Source organism: Cinclus cinclus, chromosome 5 (genome assembly GCF_963662255.1).
Source record: "Cinclus cinclus chromosome 5, bCinCin1.1, whole genome shotgun sequence".
NCBI lineage: Eukaryota > Metazoa > Chordata > Aves > Passeriformes > Cinclidae > Cinclus > Cinclus cinclus.
In genome coordinates, this window is record NC_085050.1 from 8,697,481 (window position 1) to 8,714,934 (window position 17,454).

Below are 17,454 nucleotides of genomic sequence, written 5' to 3' on the forward strand. Positions count from 1 at the left end.
TTTATGCTTGCTCTGGATGACAACCTGAGAAAATGCACTTTGAATTCTTCTGCATAATTTTTTACCTTTAAATACTAGAATGGTAATTTTTAAATTCTGCCATATATTTACTAAATCTCAAAGCCCTATATAGTGACACTCATCAGAAAACTCACAGAGTTGCATCCAGCAGCCTTTAATAATACCAACAAACTAGAAATTATTCACATTAGGGAAATAAAGCAATCAAGAGGATAGCAGACAACCTACCAGGCAAGGTGAGCATCATCTCATCTGATATATTATTGCAGTTCAGTTGTTCCCACACCTCAGAGCTCTGGGAGAGATCATACATCAAATGTGGATGACACATTTTCGGAAGATGCACTTAGCCTTTTTCTTGGCTCCTTGTCTAACCTCCTTAAATGGAAGGATCATTATTGTTTGTCATTTTGTCATAGCTCAGCTGGCCATTTTCAATTGTTGTAATAACAAACTGTTCTGGGCCTCAGATTTTATTGCCATGTTTAAAGGTGGCTCATACCAGAAGTTCATCTCATATAGTAGCAGACATTGCATAGGTTATTTATTGTGATTGAAACTCTTTAAAGTTGAGGAGCATCCAGACTTTTTAAAAGGATTACGGGGTAGGATCCAGAAGGCAGTGAGCACCCTGCTCTCCTGTTCTCTTGGGATACTGCATGAACATTACAAGTGACCAGGAGCATTAGCTGGATAAGAAACAGTCTGCATTAAAAAGAACCCTGGGACTCCCTGGTTTATCTTAACTTAGTCATGTTTTACAAAGTTGGGTTTCAGTAGCAGTTAAGAGTCTTTTCCATAATCTCTGTCTGGCTTCTCCCCTCAGTTTAGTCTCCCTAAGTAGCACAGACTTCAAGAAAGAAGAGGTTTCCTGAGGGAAAACAAAATCTTACTGAAAATTTCTCATACTGTTGACTAAGTTAATAATTGCTCAATAGCTCAGAGACTTCAGATTTTCTTTGCATCAACTGCTGACATTCACACATGAAGGTCTTTTAACTCAATGCTTATGTCAGCAGGTAAAATGAACACTTAACATTGGAGAAAGTTACATTTTACTTAACAAGGGCCATTAGTTTGCTAGGATGGCCCCTATTTGAATCAATAGCATTAATTACAAGGGCAGCAGCCCAACCAAAGGCACTGCTGTTCATTGTTCATGTTTCCCAGTTACTTCAAAATGATTGTACTTTTTGTACACAACTATTTTCTTTCCAGAATATATTAACCATTATTAAATTTGTATCTCTATAGACTCTTAATGTGACAGAAGAAAAATTTGTATTGGATACACTAGCAGGTTGCACAGAATATAAATCCATATTGGATGTGGTCGTCAATGCCTTTTATGTTCAGGATGGGAGATACTGCCCAATTTCTGAGCATAATCTCTATATAGGTAAGTTGTCTTTACATTATCAAATGTTTTTCAAAAAATATAATTTTACTAGTGTAGGTCTTGGTATTATATTACATTGGAAACCCTGTCATTGTGTCTAGTGCAGTGTGAAGTACAGGACCTTTTCCAATGTCCTAATGAATGTGAAGTCCAAAACCTGAAATTGTTATTTAGTCTGAAATCTTACAGGTGTTAACGGGATTTTACATTAAAAAGGTAAGATGAAGTTGGAAAATAGCATCAGTGGCTGGAAAAAGCATCTTGGAAGTTTAAGCATCCCTTTCAAAAACGTTCTTCAGTGATTTCCCTCTGTTCTCTTCTGTGCAACCCAGTACCTCTGCCATTCAGATAAAAAATGTGTAACAAAGCTGTGTGTGCTGAGGAACAGAGCACATCTCAGCATGCAGACACAATTGTCTCTATCCATGCATGGGTTTCTTCATTACTGACCACCACAATGACAAGTAAACTTCCATCTTTCTCCAGGAGTGAGGTCAATTATTTTCAATTTTAGTTACTTGTTCAGAATCAATTCTGATACAACTATATTTAATAGTGTGAGCCAGTTAATTAGGGTAGTTACTACTTCCACAGTTATTTCAGATATTGAGAAATATTATGAAATAATAATAAATGAAAAATAATATAAATATTATAAATTTATTTATTTTTATTTATTAATATTTATATTTATTTAATATACACATGCTGAGGTTGATCTATTAAGTCCTTAAATAAGTTGGAATCACAAATACCCCTGTCACTGGTTCTCTTAGTCAGATAAGTTCTGAACCTTTGTGGGTATATTTAAAAGTCAATTTAATTCAAAGTGGTTGAAAAATACAAAGAAACTTATCTAATATAAATGTACATTATATATATACTTTTTGTGTATTAAAAGCTACTTAATTTTTATTATAATTCTGGAAGCTTCTGTCACAATCTGGAAAAGCACAGAAATATAAATCAAACAACAAACAAAAGGGAATCTAAACTGTCAAGGATGAAATTATTAGTGTATCAAGTTTATTCTAAATGGTAATGCTTCATTGTCTCCATTTCTCCAGAACCATGTTTTTCATTGTCTGAGGCACATAAATTATAACTTTAAGCTGAGTGTTGCCATAATTGGATTGTCAGGACCAGTCCACTCAAAAGCCTCCATTAATCATAGGCAGAGGATAGGAACAGAAAATTTTCCTTTATCAACAAGTTGAGAGTCTAAGGTCATTGGCTTACATTTTTTAAGCTGCTTTTGATTCCCTTTGCCAAGCTGCATTGACACTTAAATGATCAAAGCTGCTTATAAAGGCTGTTGCTATGTGTGAGCAGATTTGAATTTAATAAAGCTTGTAGGAGATAAATGTATATTCTGCTAAGACTGATTAAATACATTGCTGTACTAAAGCACATGAGATTGAAGCATAAAGATACACTGAGTTGGCTGCAGCACATTGGTCAGAATTTCCTGATTTTACCATTACAATTTGGTGGCAGCTAAAACACTGTGCTCGAAGTGAAGCCTGATTGATCAAAGTGAGTGGGAACAAATGAAAGCTGATACTGGGGCCCATGAACTTTACAGGTCTACTAAAATTTCACAGTACTGACTGTGCCTCTTTCTGTATCATAGAATAGAATCATAAATCATTTAGGTTGGAAAAGACCTCCGAGATCATTGAACTGTGTATTTGCCATACAGGGTGCAAGATTCAGGTTTGAAATTTCACAATTTGAAAACTTTATTTTATTCCAGTTCAGAATAAAAGCAAAGGTTACAACATGTTAGGCAATATGATCACTTGGAAAATAAAAGCAAAATAAATACTAGAAATATTAAGTTCTATGTTTAAAATTTTTGTTATCTATGTTTTTATTTATAATAAACTGCAAATTTGTAACAGAAGAGTAAGAGCTATCATCTCTGAAAACATTAAAACCAGAGTATGTTGAAAAATTCACTATCCAAACTGTTTAAAATTAAGGTAACAGTCTAAATCCCAGAGTATGTTGAGTATAGGTTGTAGGTTTCTTAGGATTGCATGCTGTATTTTGAATGTATGTATCTTTTGGTAGTTATCTCCTATCTAGCTACTTTTCAACTACAAGAGATTGGTCTTCAGCACTTCAGTAGAATTGTGAAATCCTTGGACACTGCAAAAATGCAACAGGTAATCAAAGTACAGAATTTTTTTAACAATAATTATCTGTTCATTGTGTTTGATTAATCAAATTACTTTTCTCAACTCTGAGAATAAATTAAATGGAGAAATTACTGTTATTTTCTGTTAAAATTCATAATTAAATTAGTATTTTGTTATCAAAAACCCCTTCAACTTCTTTACTTGCAGGGTGATTCTTATATTCAGTCAAAGATCAATTTAAAATGTATTTTATATAACCTGAGGTTAAATGATCACCTAATTTATAGTTTATATCATTTATAATTGTCCCTTTAAGTCGCACATTTACTCTTGCCTCTGCTCACATTGTTTCTTTGACTTAAGACAGATATTTTTTCCATATGCAATTATCTATTGAAACTTGCAGTTCCTAATTTTTAGTGTTTTTCTTTCCCCTGAACAATCCACTTCCACTTTCACTGTCAAGCTTATTGTGCTTCCATCACTTTTTCTCCTTCCCAAAAAACACTGGCTGGCTTGGAGCTACGCATGTACCAATTGCCCCAGTACAACATGCAACTGACCAAACCACTGTTGCCAAACAAAAAGTGGGACAACAAAATTCTTCTTCCCTGTCCTTTTCTGGAGTCATGAGTTTGGGGGCTGCTCCACTATTTCCACTATTATTTGTTTGCTATTTTTCATTATAACTGTAGAAATATAATTATTTTCTGCTTATCTTTCAAAGTGGAAGTGCTAATTATCTTAAAGGCTATGTTGTATAGAGGAGCAGAGGGATAAACTGAGCAGCAGTGCTTTCTCATAAGCCCTGTTTTCTCAGAAAAATGGGCTAAAATTTAAATCACTGGTGACACAGCATCTGTAACCTTTGATTATCCAGGTGTTTCAAAACATAGTCCAAAGATGCTGTTTGAATAACAAAGATGGAACTTAAAAGATTGGCAAATTTTAATAATTAATACTCGAAAGGCTAAGGTTTATGCTTATAGTGATTACTTTGAATGTTCATCTGGTTGCCAGTGTGTCTTTAATGAGTAGAGTCGCTTTACAATATGTAGGGATAGAGTAGGTTAAGGTGTCTGTTTTTAGATGGACTTACTATGGAATCCTTATTATTAATTCCATTCAGAGACAAAAATTATGTATTTCATTAACAGAAAGAACAGAGGAGTGGCTGGAAGAATTATCATAATCTGGTAGACAGACAAATCACTGTCTAAAATGCTCTCCCAGCCCCTTCTTTGGTAAACATCTTAAGACACGAGCTACTGGATTGGATGCATCTTGAACTCATTCAGCTAGCAACACAATTTTTCCACATCATGCTAATTACCTCTTGTTGATTCCATTCATCTAGCTTTATACATCTTAAGCCTCAGTGCCCTGATGTTCTGGTTTAGATAATTTCTCCTTCCTTATCTGGAATAACTATTTTCTAATAGGAAAGTGCTGCATATTCCAGTGTTGTGCACCTGCTATCATTGTAGCAGATGTGACTTTAAGTCTTGCTTAAAGTTAGGTAAGATACTCATCTTAACTATGAGATCCTACCAGATCCTCATCACCATGGTACCTAGTTTTGCTTCTCTTGCATTAGAACAGTTTCTTTGTCTCCAAAGTGATGCTAGATTAAATTAATGCACCTGCAGCAGAGGATTTAGAAGCAGCATTTTGTCCCCCCAGCAACAGAGAGAAAAGAGCAGAAGGCAGATCTGCAGCCTTAGCAACAAAAGTTATTTGGGATCCTCCTTCAGGATGCTGACCTCTGGATTTTGCCTGATGTGTCTGAGTTTAGTTAAGACACTGAAAAAAATATTCACATATATTTACATAGGACAGATTTACTTTAATTAAAAAATAAATTTCACACATTACAGGCTGAGTGGAATTTTCTTCATGCAGACTATTCAAATGAATAGTCTTCAGGTGAATGATGTCAACCTGTGGGAGATTTAATATCTTTCTCTTAAAGACCTGTATTATGGAATCCATTCAACTCAAAGTCACAGTGTTTCCTTACATTTGATGAATGTTTCAATATTTTCATTAAGGCCAGGCAGAATAACTATGCTTCCTCACTTACACGTTTATTTGCTTGAACAGAAAATCACAAGCTTTCATTCTGTTATATTAAGAATACATGCAAAAAAAAAATTACGGTGGTATAAATATAGAACCATAGGATAAAACCCATTCTTGTAACTTTAGTGTGATTATCCTTTTAAGAAATTACCCATCCACTGCTGGCTCAAATCTGGTTTTGGATTCTATTATTCTACATGCTATTCTTCTGTATTTATTTTAAAATTTAAGGGTTTGTGTGTTAGAGAAAATACACTGTTGAAATAAAAAGTTGAAATAAATAGCTTTGTAATTTCTGAATTGTCTTGTAAAAAATACAAAATACATAGTGTTTTCTTTCTAGCAGTTAAGGACCTGTTTCTTCTGTTTCAAGTTCTGATTGCTTCTAAAAGCAGTTCTAAAGAACTTCTGAGATCATCTAAGCAATATCATTACATAAGAACTGGGCATTGTAATAGAATTTAAGATGAGATAGGAATAGCAGGGCGTGGTGGTAGCCTCATGGTGGATGGTGGGTAAAACCACTCCAAGTTGGGTCAATAATGTTTTCAGGCAGGGGCTGATCTGTATGCAGAAACAGAACGTGCTGTTTCCTGCAGTTGCTTCATTAACTCCAGAGACAAAAGCTTATATTGTGAATGTAAGCATTGCAGCTCTGCAAGTGCCTACGTTGATGTAAAGATAATACCAGATGAGGAAAGTTCCCATTTTTTTAATTTGTTTTCTAGAAATCTGTATGATCCCACTGTGTAAAAGAGTGTTAAGAATATTAAGTTCAAATTCTCAAAAATAAGGTATTAATTCAGCCCACCTGTAAGAATGCATTACAGAAGAGTCTTTAATTATACACACTTGTGTTACCACAGCCAGAGTATACATTAAAATACAAACACAGGTACAGTTCATTGCTGGTGTAATTCCATCACTTCCAGAAGGGAGATGGATCTTCATTATCATGCTGTCTAAGTAGTGAAAGTTGTGGAATGTTCAAGACAGAGAAGTAAGCAGAATGATACTGTTACCAAAATGACTACCAGTGACTTTGCTAAGGAGACAGAACCTGGTATCATCCAAACAGAAATCTGAGAGAAGCCCCATTCTGCTGCTGTAAAAGCAATGACTGCTGATTTTGGGCTTTCCACCTGTGTCACATGTGACCAAAGGCAAAACAAAAATATTAGGGACTTTTCCTGGCAATTCAGTTCACAAAACACAAAAGTTTTGTTGTCTTATCACCATCTGTAATAGGGATTATGACAACTAAGATTGTGATCTTTGGCTCAGGCACACTTTGGTCAGAAATGACGTCCAGTCATCCTGCATTGCCATTTGCAATCCCTGCAGTGCCTGGATGACCATTCCAGGGCTGTGTTCCAAGAATTCTCTAGTATGCATTTCGTGGCATATCTAGTATGTGCACAGTATGTGCATATTGTGAAACTTCTCTGGAGATTGTGACTAAAACTCTACAAAAATATACATCACAGTGTTGATATCTGATTACACAGTTAACCATTCTCTGTACCTCAGAAGTACAAAATAGCATTTATCAATCACATAATTACCTGTTTGTTTTAATATAGGGGGAAATGTTAGTAACCAGTACAGGACTGGTGCTGCTACAGGAAGCCTCAAGCTGTATCAGCCAGCTGTTAAATCACTGCATGCCTTTATAGTTTCATCTGCCTTGAAGACTTAGTTGAGTTGCTTTGTGAAAGATAGTTACAGCAAATATTCAGGAGACAGAGAGGCAATGAGAGCTGAAACAACAATTCAGAGGTGTAGTTTCACGTGGCACTGTAGCAGATAACTGACTGAAGCCTATGAGGATTGACTAGGCTCTGAGGATGTAGAAGAGGACACAGAGAGGGAGGAGTTCAGCTTAATGGTAGCTAGTGAAAAAAAAAACAAACTGGAATATTTACAAGTCACCACCTGCAGTTTTTCTATTTCTGTGAGCTCTCTGAATACCTAGAAATTTGAAACCAGCTCAGACCTCAGGGTCTGTCTTAAGTGTTACCAGCTCATGATCAATATTGTATTGTAATCCCTGTACACATATTTGTCTACATGGGCTTTTATAAACTTCATGTATAGTCAGGGTTTCCCATAAGACCAGTGCTGTGGTAGGGGATATGTTCACTGTAATCACATTGCTGGGATAACTGGATGTACAATTTTGTTACAATAGCTGGTAGAAATAGTGTCTACACTATGCATCCTTTCTGGTGGAAGGTATGAATTCAGTCTAGACTTTTGCCATTGTATTTACACATTGCAGAAGTACAGTTACTGTTAGGTGACAAATTTAATCAAATATGCATGTGCTACAAAGGAAGATCTTCTGCAAGGACAATGAATGACTTTCTAGGCCAATGGGATGAAATGCATCCCTCACCATATGCTTATTAAATACCGCAGAATCTGGAAGCATCAAAACCCTCAACTTCTTCACAATTCAACACTTAGTTCATAATCAAGCTTTTAGGGATGAAAGAATTTCTTTTGGATGATGTGTTGATAAGCTGCAAATTTAGGGAGCAGCAGTAGTTTCTAGACAAAAATGGAAATCCAAGGGGATAATATTTATTTAGTCCTGCAGTGCAGATCAGTCTTTTGACTACCAAAAGCACAACAGATTAAAGTACAATACATTTAAAGGTTAATTCCTTAGGAATGGTCACATCAAGACTATGGATTTCAAGTAGCAGGTTTTCTAGACCTGTTGAACATCTGCAGCAAACACTTTGAGTGTCTCAGTTTGAAAGACAGGTGCCTGCTAAGGAAGGCAGGAACCACTTTTGAGATGGAAAATGTAAACCCCCTCCAACTTATTATAATTCTGCAGTTAAGGAGCTCTCAGGCAAAGATATGGGAATAGGAATAACAGTTCTTTATTAAAATAAACATACAGTAATACAAAAAACTAAACACTTACAGAGCCAGAATACAACCTGACACCCTGTCAGTCAGGGTATTGGTAGCAGTCCCATTAAATGGTGCCTGTAGTCCTGGAGTGACAGATGTGGTTTTGTTGAAGCAGTGGTCCTGTAGAAGGGGGCAGTTTTCCTCCAAAGGTCTAGTGGTGATAAAGATGAGCCTGGTCTTCCTCTGGGAATCCAATGGGAAAAGGCTGCTCTGATATTCTAAATCTCAGATTTTATCTAGGTAGGAAATGCTTAGCTCTTCCCCCTGGGTAGGGCATCTCCCCATGGGATGATGTAATTTTATCAGTCATGCAGTGGGACTCAATGGCCCATTAACAGAAGATATCTCTCTGAACAAAGCATGGGTCATGTAAGAGATAAAGAAAACTGCCCCACCTGGTTTCAACAGATGGTCATAGAATACACACTGCTGGTTACATCTTGCATTGCAGCCTAAGACACTGAGTGAAATCTGAATTGTTTGTCACTGAATTACTCACAAAGTTCTGAGGCACCTTGGGTCTGGCACCATATTTGAATTAAGAAGCTACTCAGTAGTTCTGAAGAACTAAAAACTCAATACAAAGAATTCTATGGCTCTGTATAAAACACCTTAAGATGGGGCTGATGCAAAGTCTAATAAGATCTGCAAGTCTCCATTTGAAGCTTCTCAAAGTGACAGTACACTGCTTCCCAGTATGTCTCATAATGTCAAAATTATTTAGTGGACCTTTTCACTTTTAGTGTAATTATTTCAGCATCATGCTTGTACTTTCATTTCCAAGAATTTTAATGGAAGAGCTAAGGTTCAAGTTTGGAATTTATATTGCTGTAACTGATACAGGCTGAATCTGAGTGCCATTTTTCAAGAGCGTTTCAAAAGGCCATTTGAATACTCCAAGATTTAAAGAAAGGCTTTTTGACCTTCTGGTGAACTTGAGTGGCAAACAAAAGTTCAAATGTTAATTGTTATTTCTCTAGCATGTAGACCCCTACAGTCTATAAGTGTGCCAAATTTCAGTCTTTTCTTTTAATGGGAATATGGCAATTAATTATATTTCCATAAAAGAAAAAGCCACACTGTATAGCATTTACTACAGTTTTCAGCAATTCTCTCTGCCCAGTTCCCAGGGAGCTAAAAAGAATTTAAGTCATTCAGCTGCAGTGCCAGGCCTGATATATTTCAGGGCTTCATGGGTGTTCCAGTTACAGATAATCAGAAGTCTGCCTCGGGTCTATTAGAGTCTGACACTCTATTGTAAAATTATACTAAAATCAGTGTATTCCAGTTGTAATTAATTTTGAATAAAATCTTTGAAGCACATTGAAGATGAATCAACACATCTTTATGTTGTAGCCTCTAGTTATTTTTTTTGTTTTGCCACAAAACAATTTTTAGTATCTATTAGTGTTTCACAAAATACAGCTAAAAGACATAGGACTGTCCACCAGCTAATAAGAACCTAAAAATACCAAGCATCTATGTTTATAATTACAAGGTCAAATACAAGCAAGTTCCTCAGTGGTGTTCATAGTAAAAGCAACTATCTTTTTGTAATCCTATATACACCATGTCTCCAACATTCATATTTTTAAAAAAACACTTATTATTAGTTTCTTAGATTCTTCTTCAATGAATTGTATCTGAACACATGGATAAAAGACGAATGGAGTCACTTTTACGATTCAGTGTATGTAAAAGAGAACTGGATTGATCCACTGCTAAGGTAAGTAGTATTTAAGTGGCCTCTGGCCACCTCAAAGTTTAAAAGCTGGGCAAAGCTTCCCCTCAAAGCTCACATTTCTGTTGAAGTGTTTCTCCTATTGAAGTCATTCAGAACCCTTCTTGTCTACACAAGTCTTTAGCAATCCCTTTCACTTACCCAGAGGCAAGGTTCTCCCTCTGAAAAGTCTTTCCACAGCTGTACATTTGCTCCATGATGCCCCTGAATAGATAAAACATCATACTCTGAAAAAAAGTAAAATAGAAGGTTCAAATTATCTCACAGTCGTACCTCATCAGTCACTTCAACATCTGTATGACATTAAGAATTTGAAAAAATATTTGACTTCCCTGATTTTGGCTTTATGCACAGACTTGTTTATTCTGATGGTCATAAAATGCCTTCTGAGCAAATCAGACGAGCATATAAGCAAGTTTTTTTAAGTTATTATTTATTTACACAGTTGCAGCACCATTTAACAACTTAAATGCTCTGAGGTGCATCCACTCATTGGTTAGGTGGTGATATGGCAGCAACTGTACCCTTTGCCAAACTGGAACATTTTCAGGTGGAGAAATAGTAGCTCTGCAGCCTACTGGGTCACTTTTTACTCACATTTTTTACCCAGAACAGATAAATTACACCAATGTAGCTGCAGTCACACATCCTTCTCAATGCAGTATAGATTAACCCAGATGATGGTAAACAATATTAAACAAAAACGTGCTATAAATTACATGAGCTGAAAAGGAGTTTTGCATCTGGTTCTGTCATATCAAAGTCCCTAGAATTAATCCTTTCACATTGTGTAGTTTATTAGCTCTTTAGCAAATAAATAACATAGATTTGGCTTGCACTACTCTGAATTCCACTGAGTTCTACAGGGACCACAGGGATATTTTTAAAGTCAGAATTTGACTCTAAATATTTCATTGTAGTGATTCGAGTTAAAACAAATGCTTAGAATGGTATAAAAATAGAGATAGAGAGGCATGGAGGTATACATCCATACCCACACAATTCTTGCACATACACATTCATACAGGCTGAAGTTTAGGCTACTGCTTGTTTCATCAGCACCAAGTTTATTGGAGCTGTCCTTTACAGTCAGCTACACTCAGTGTAATGAACCCACATTTTGCCTGGAAGTGGCAAATGTAAATTATACAAGAATGTTAAAGACCAGATTTAGTTACTGGGTTTGAAACATCCTTCAGGGGTCTGAGGATGCAGCTATTAATTTAGTCAGTTCAGTAGCTGAAATTCTTTTAAATGTGTCTTTGTGTTCCTCTTTTTTAATATCCGTGAGATTAATATAAAGAGTCTTATTTATTTTAGTGGAGCTTCATTACTTGCATAAATTACTTGCAAGCCTCACCCTGTAATGACAGTACTACCTAAGGTAACAGTCTTATAAACAACTCACTGCAAGTTTACACTGTCATCTGCTTTTTAAGTTCTGGGAAAGTTCCACTGCATGTGTAATATACAAGGATATAACATATATAGAGGAAGAATAACTGGCATGAAGCTCTCACTGTAATTAGACTGTGATACCCTGTTTGTGTTTTACATTTAATCTGCATCTTCCTGTCAATCCTTAGAAGTCTGAACCTTGATACAAGCCCAAAGCTACAGAAATTGAAATCTTCTTGGCTGCCCCCACGGCTCTCTGAGGGTTCATTGGCTAATTTACCAAACTCCTTGGATCTTTCTATTTTTTCTATTAGAACTTGCCTGTGCAAGTGCCTATTGCCTATGCTTTAAGGTTGATCTGCATGTCCTCTGTTGGTACATGTGGCAACACAGACCACTGTTCATAGTCTCTTCATCTAAGTATAGTAAGTGTGTAATTAGCCTATGACAGCTGCTTTTTCACCACTAGTAATCTGGGTGGATAGCATCTATCAAGAGGTGAAATAGCACAGTGTAGCTAAATCCTGAGTACAGATTCATAGGTCAGTTTTATTAAAATTGAATGGCAGAAATCATTACAGAATGTGCACCAGTGCCAACCTCACATACTGTTTTTAAGTTTGTATCAAAGAGGAAAACAAAATAAAATTGAAAAATCTGGGTTTTTTGAAGGTGGCAGCCAAAAGTGCAGAAACTGATTGAAAAGCTCACAGATAAATTACATAATCGTACCACCACTGTCAAGACTTTGAGAGTCACTCAGCCAAAGGAATTTAATTTGACTGTACCCAAGCCACGTGCCATTGCTCCACCCTCACCAGCACCTCTGCCAGTACCACCAAAAAGAAAACCTGTAAGTTGGTTTATTTTTTTGGAAGACACTAAATTTCATGTATGTTTGTGCACAAAATCTTGGTGGGGAGTTAATAATCTCCTTAAAGCAATTATAGAAAATGTACAGCCTTTGACAGATTGAAAAATACTCTGGCAATTATCTATACTATTAAATGTCAGATTTCTTAAAATAACAACAAACTAATTATTTTCATTTTGGTGAGTGTTCTGTGAGGGATTTATAAGCCAGCCAGAGAAATGGGAAAAGTTTGGTTCCTGAAAGTAATTTTTTGACTTTTAGAAGTAGAACTACAAAATGAGTATAAATTGATGACAGCATTGATATGAGTGTTTCTGATTGCCCTTGACTTTGTAGGATGTTTTCTTTGGATAATGCACTGAAGGAGGTAAGAAAAGGACAATCAAATGAAAATGTTTCATAAACTTAGATTTTTTTTGTAAATGAATTCTCATTAAAATAAATGGAGAAGCAGTTTCACTGGAAATGAGATGGACTCTAGGTTTGCAGCTCCTCCTTGAAGGTGGAATTTTATTTGTCTTAATGCTGAATCTCTAAAATTAAGGCTTTCTGTTTAAATTCATTGCTCATGCAAAAATGAGACTAGATTTGTCTTTGAAATGCTAAGTTATTTTACTTATTGTCTCAGATTGTGACTTAGTTACACTGGTACAAATCAGAGACCCACAGTTGATGTTATCTCACTGAGGTAAAGCAAATAGCCCTCACTGGGGTAAAGCCCTCCCCTGGGAAGTGAGCTTAGAAGTCATAGATTTGGGCATTATCTGCTACCTTGTATTAGCACTTCAGGTTTTAAATAATACATGTGTTGAATGCTCTTAGAAACCATTTACATCTTAGGATGGCAGAGCAATTTAATGGTAGTGTGTTATACAGTTAATGGGATTTTACATTGGAACAGTTTAATACCAGGCTCTGAAAAAACTGCATTTAATAGCTACTTAATCAGTATAGGAATTAATCATGTTGCTATCATCTCAGAACTTTATGCTGTGCAGCCCCTCTTAGAATAAATTTGCTTTAATGCAGATGCATTTAGTGAAGTTCATTTGTGTTGTTTGGATTATACATTTATAATGTAAATTTGGTTTACATTCTGGCCAGGTTTGAAAATTTAAAGCTTGTGTGAATCTAGCCATTAGTGTAGTAGTCACAAATCTACTCCTTTCTGTACCTCTTTCAGCAAATTAAGCTTCACTTTACTTTGCCACATTGTTACCAGTATGACCAATTTACATCCTGAAATGAACAGAGACTGAAAACACAGCTCACATGGCAGGAAAGGGTCAGTAAGGTGAGAGCCAGCCATAGGTGTACCTCCTGTATGATGGAGGGTTGGCTGTAATTCAGGGGAACACAAAGAAATAAAGCTCTTGCACATTACAGCCCATAATCTGCTGCAGAAATGTTCTCATCCATTTTCTCACAAAAGTGTTCATTTTATGAGATGCCCATTTTTTACTCATGGTTCTCATGCACCTGTCAAAGAACTTGTGGCATGGTTTATCAGCAGGGACTGTTGTAGTCACTACCCACAGTTCCTGCTCCATATTGGAACAGCTGTACAGAACTGTATGGAGGCATCTGGAATTTGAGCTATAGGTTATTGCATCCCTGTGGTGTAATTAGTTCATTCTGATTAACAGGATTATTGTTTTATGTATTGCCTTCTAGCATTATTTTATTCAATGCATTTCTTTCCAGGTAAGATGATATGTGTCCCATGGAGTGGGTCAGGAGCTCGGATGGCTCTGCCATCTTGTGTGCTGAGCACACGCTCCCTTCCCAGGGGAGGGCTGGGCTGTGGGTTACTGCAGAAGGCAGGGCAGTTGTCTTAGTGACCTAGAATGAGATGGGACTCCTCGTGGCCTTGGAAAGTAACTGGCCTTGGAGTAGCATAAACCTAGAAGCTCAGGATAATCATTCACCATCATAAACGTTCAACAAAAATGGGGGTCACCAAGTAAAAAGGAAAAACATTTTCATTTTTGAGATTTTAACGATAAAACAATTCACTCCAAATATTTGGTCTATAAATTCATATAACCACTGGCCTTGGCACACATGCACATAAATGCAGACACAAGTATGCCCATATGCATGCACGCATTCATAAATACAATTCTACAAAGAAAAATGAGTTCTTTACCTTGAGGTTTGCAAAGGAAACAAATGGAGACAGGTATATAAACCTTGTAACATGCAAAATTATTTAGACACATTCAACTTTCTTGGATATCTTGGCCTAGAGTAACAAAATCCATTCAATTAAGATCAGCACTATACTAAAATAATAAGGTTATGCAATTATTTTCTTTATAAATTTTCTGTAAACCAGTCATATATTAGTAAAAAGAAAAAAAAATTACTGCACTGGCATACTATTGTAACACCATTCCACCAAATTTAATGTATTTTTTAGATTTTTTTTCTATTATTTCAGCTGTGCTTCATGAGTTAAGTTGCTAGTTGTTTAAAATAATTAAATGGGTGAAATCATTTAGCCAGTACAGAGGATTTTGTTTGCAAATATACAGATCCACCAATATATTAGTGATCTTATCTACAAAAATAGAAACCTGTATCACAATAACATTGCATTAGCTTCCCCTTGTCCATCTTATGACAGTAATTTTAAAAAATAGAAAAGTGATGAGTACCAAAGTTCAGTGATTATTCTTTTTCTTTCATCCTTAAACTTCTTGTGGTACCTACTCCCTAAATAACCTTTTGGTTAAGGGATGTCACACAGACTATGTGAGGCTGAACACTGCCTGGGGAGGGAAAGCAAAGTTGGTGTCTCTTATTCCCAAATCCCCTTTTCACATTTGGATTAAGTAAGTATGATTTAAACTTTTTTGATCTCTCTGTTGCTGTAATTTACAATTTATTTATAATTACTTTTTATCCTCTTCCAACCATTGGGTAATTACTATATTGTCTGTCTGTCAATCTGCTTGGTACTCATCCTCATGGGCTAAATCACAAAGAAAGAATGTTTTTGAAACAACTGATTGAAAAGGCTCCTCTTTCAATTACTTGGAATAAGCATAGCAGTTTCTGAGGAGAGATTTTCAGCTTCCTCTGGCAGATGAGTGCAGTTTGCAGGTAAAGCACATGAGTAGGAAGAAGAGTGAAATAAACTGATACTCACTGCCTGTGGAACCCTTTGCAAATCCCCTGGGCTTTCATTTCTCCATCCATAAAAGCATAATAGAAATTCTTAGATACTTCTGGGAAATACTTGCACTGCTACTTCACTTTAAAAGCTCACAAAAATACTTGAACAGACTCACCAGTGCATTTAATTGCTAGCTTCTTCTGTTTGTGCATTTGTTCTACCTATAGATAAAGTTGTCACATAGCAAAGGCAGTGTAAAGTGCATCATGATTTTTTGAAAGTGTTGTTCATCATATAGTCCAATAAAGCTAGATGGGATTCCACGTTCCCTGAACTGACCTCCAATACAAGACAGAATATATATTCTGCCCATTAATTCTTGCATTAATTCTGTAGCTTCTAATTAATCTAGCACATTTTTAGCAAGATAAATATTTAGGCAGATGTCCAGTAAACTGTCAGACTATCTCACCCACATAGGAAGGAGACATCCTGTCTTTTTTCAGGGTTTACTCTGGGATAAATTCATTGCTCAAGCAAATACAGAAATCAACCTGAAGTCCCTAGTGTCCTGCTGATCCAATTGACAGCCAGTCATGTCCTGGTCATTTTAGATGACATGTGATTGCTTTCCCAGATCTTTGACTAATGCTAGGAGTCTGGCACTCTGAGTCCTTTACCTCCCAAACATTTAATCCACACCTGCAGTGGTGTTCCCTTACAAGGACATTGGGGCAGCCATGGTAAATCAGAGCAAAGGCCCATTTTGCCCAGTGTGTTTTTCCAGCAGTGCTTAAACACTGAAGTCTGGGAAGACCAGAGGGATGGGACATCTGCTGCTTTTCTCCAGCTTCCTTCTCAGGGTCCCACCATTTCCACTCAAAGACCTCCTCGGTTACAATGAAGTTCCTGGGTATTTATTAAACCTCAAAGGATTTCTCTTCCCTGAACTTCTTTGGAGTTTGTAACTTGTTCCTACTACCTCACACAGCACCACAGCTTAACTTTATTCTGCTGCCCTATTTGGCTGTTGTTGCTGTGAAAGTGAAGTTTATGAAATGCCAAACAGAACTGTTTCCATTCGGGAAACGTTTTTCTTCCTTTGATAGGGTCTATAGGATTTATTATTGTCTCAGCCTCTCTTGTACTAGTTCCAAATTTGTCTTTCTTTCTGGTCTTTCAACTAGGGGTTATGTTATATTGAACAGAACTGAAAAGCTGGGTAGTTCCACCAAATTGGAATCCGTCTCTGTCTTCTAGAGTGGCACTAATAGAAAAGAATCAATATTTTTAAAAAATAACTCTATTCTGTGGTAAAAGTGAACGAGGGTTTTTTTTTGTCTTCAAGAGTGTGTCACTTGGAATGTTTTATATACCATATTCTAGAGATTTTTGTCTTTTAATATAGGTTCCTCCAAGCATCTATAAGCCTCCAAAGGAAAGAAAGCAACTAGAGGAAATCAAAGCAAAAAATATCCAAAAAGCAAAAGTAAGTGTAGTTTGTTCTTCTTCTAGCCTTTTCTTTCTTCTAAACTGGTTCTCCTGTATTGTTTCACCTTCACAAATCTTAGAACTTTATCTGAAACATATCTGCTTTTGCAACTAAATAGCTCATGGCTTTTTCTCTAGAGTCATGAAGTCTGTATCCTCTACTCTGTATCCTCTACTCTGTTTTAGCACCCTTTTCCCACCTTCTTTATTTTATTACCGATTGCCCAGGACAAGGTCCACTTTTTACTTACTGTA

The 17,454-nt window shown here is 36.3% G+C and overlaps 1 protein-coding gene across 1 annotated transcript in view; it reads left to right on the top strand.

Moving 5' to 3' along the window:
- The window catches only part of CFAP99 (cilia and flagella associated protein 99), a 53,821-nt gene that overhangs the window by 12,392 nt on the left and 23,975 nt on the right, over positions 1-17,454 (top strand). The window contains exons 3-7 of the mRNA XM_062493329.1: positions 1,276-1,420; positions 3,497-3,591; positions 10,188-10,300; positions 12,386-12,566; positions 17,117-17,197. Coding sequence (XP_062349313.1) covers positions 1,276-1,420; positions 3,497-3,591; positions 10,188-10,300; positions 12,386-12,566; positions 17,117-17,197 — 615 coding nt within the window. The remainder of the gene's footprint in view (positions 1-1,275; positions 1,421-3,496; positions 3,592-10,187; positions 10,301-12,385; positions 12,567-17,116; positions 17,198-17,454) is intronic.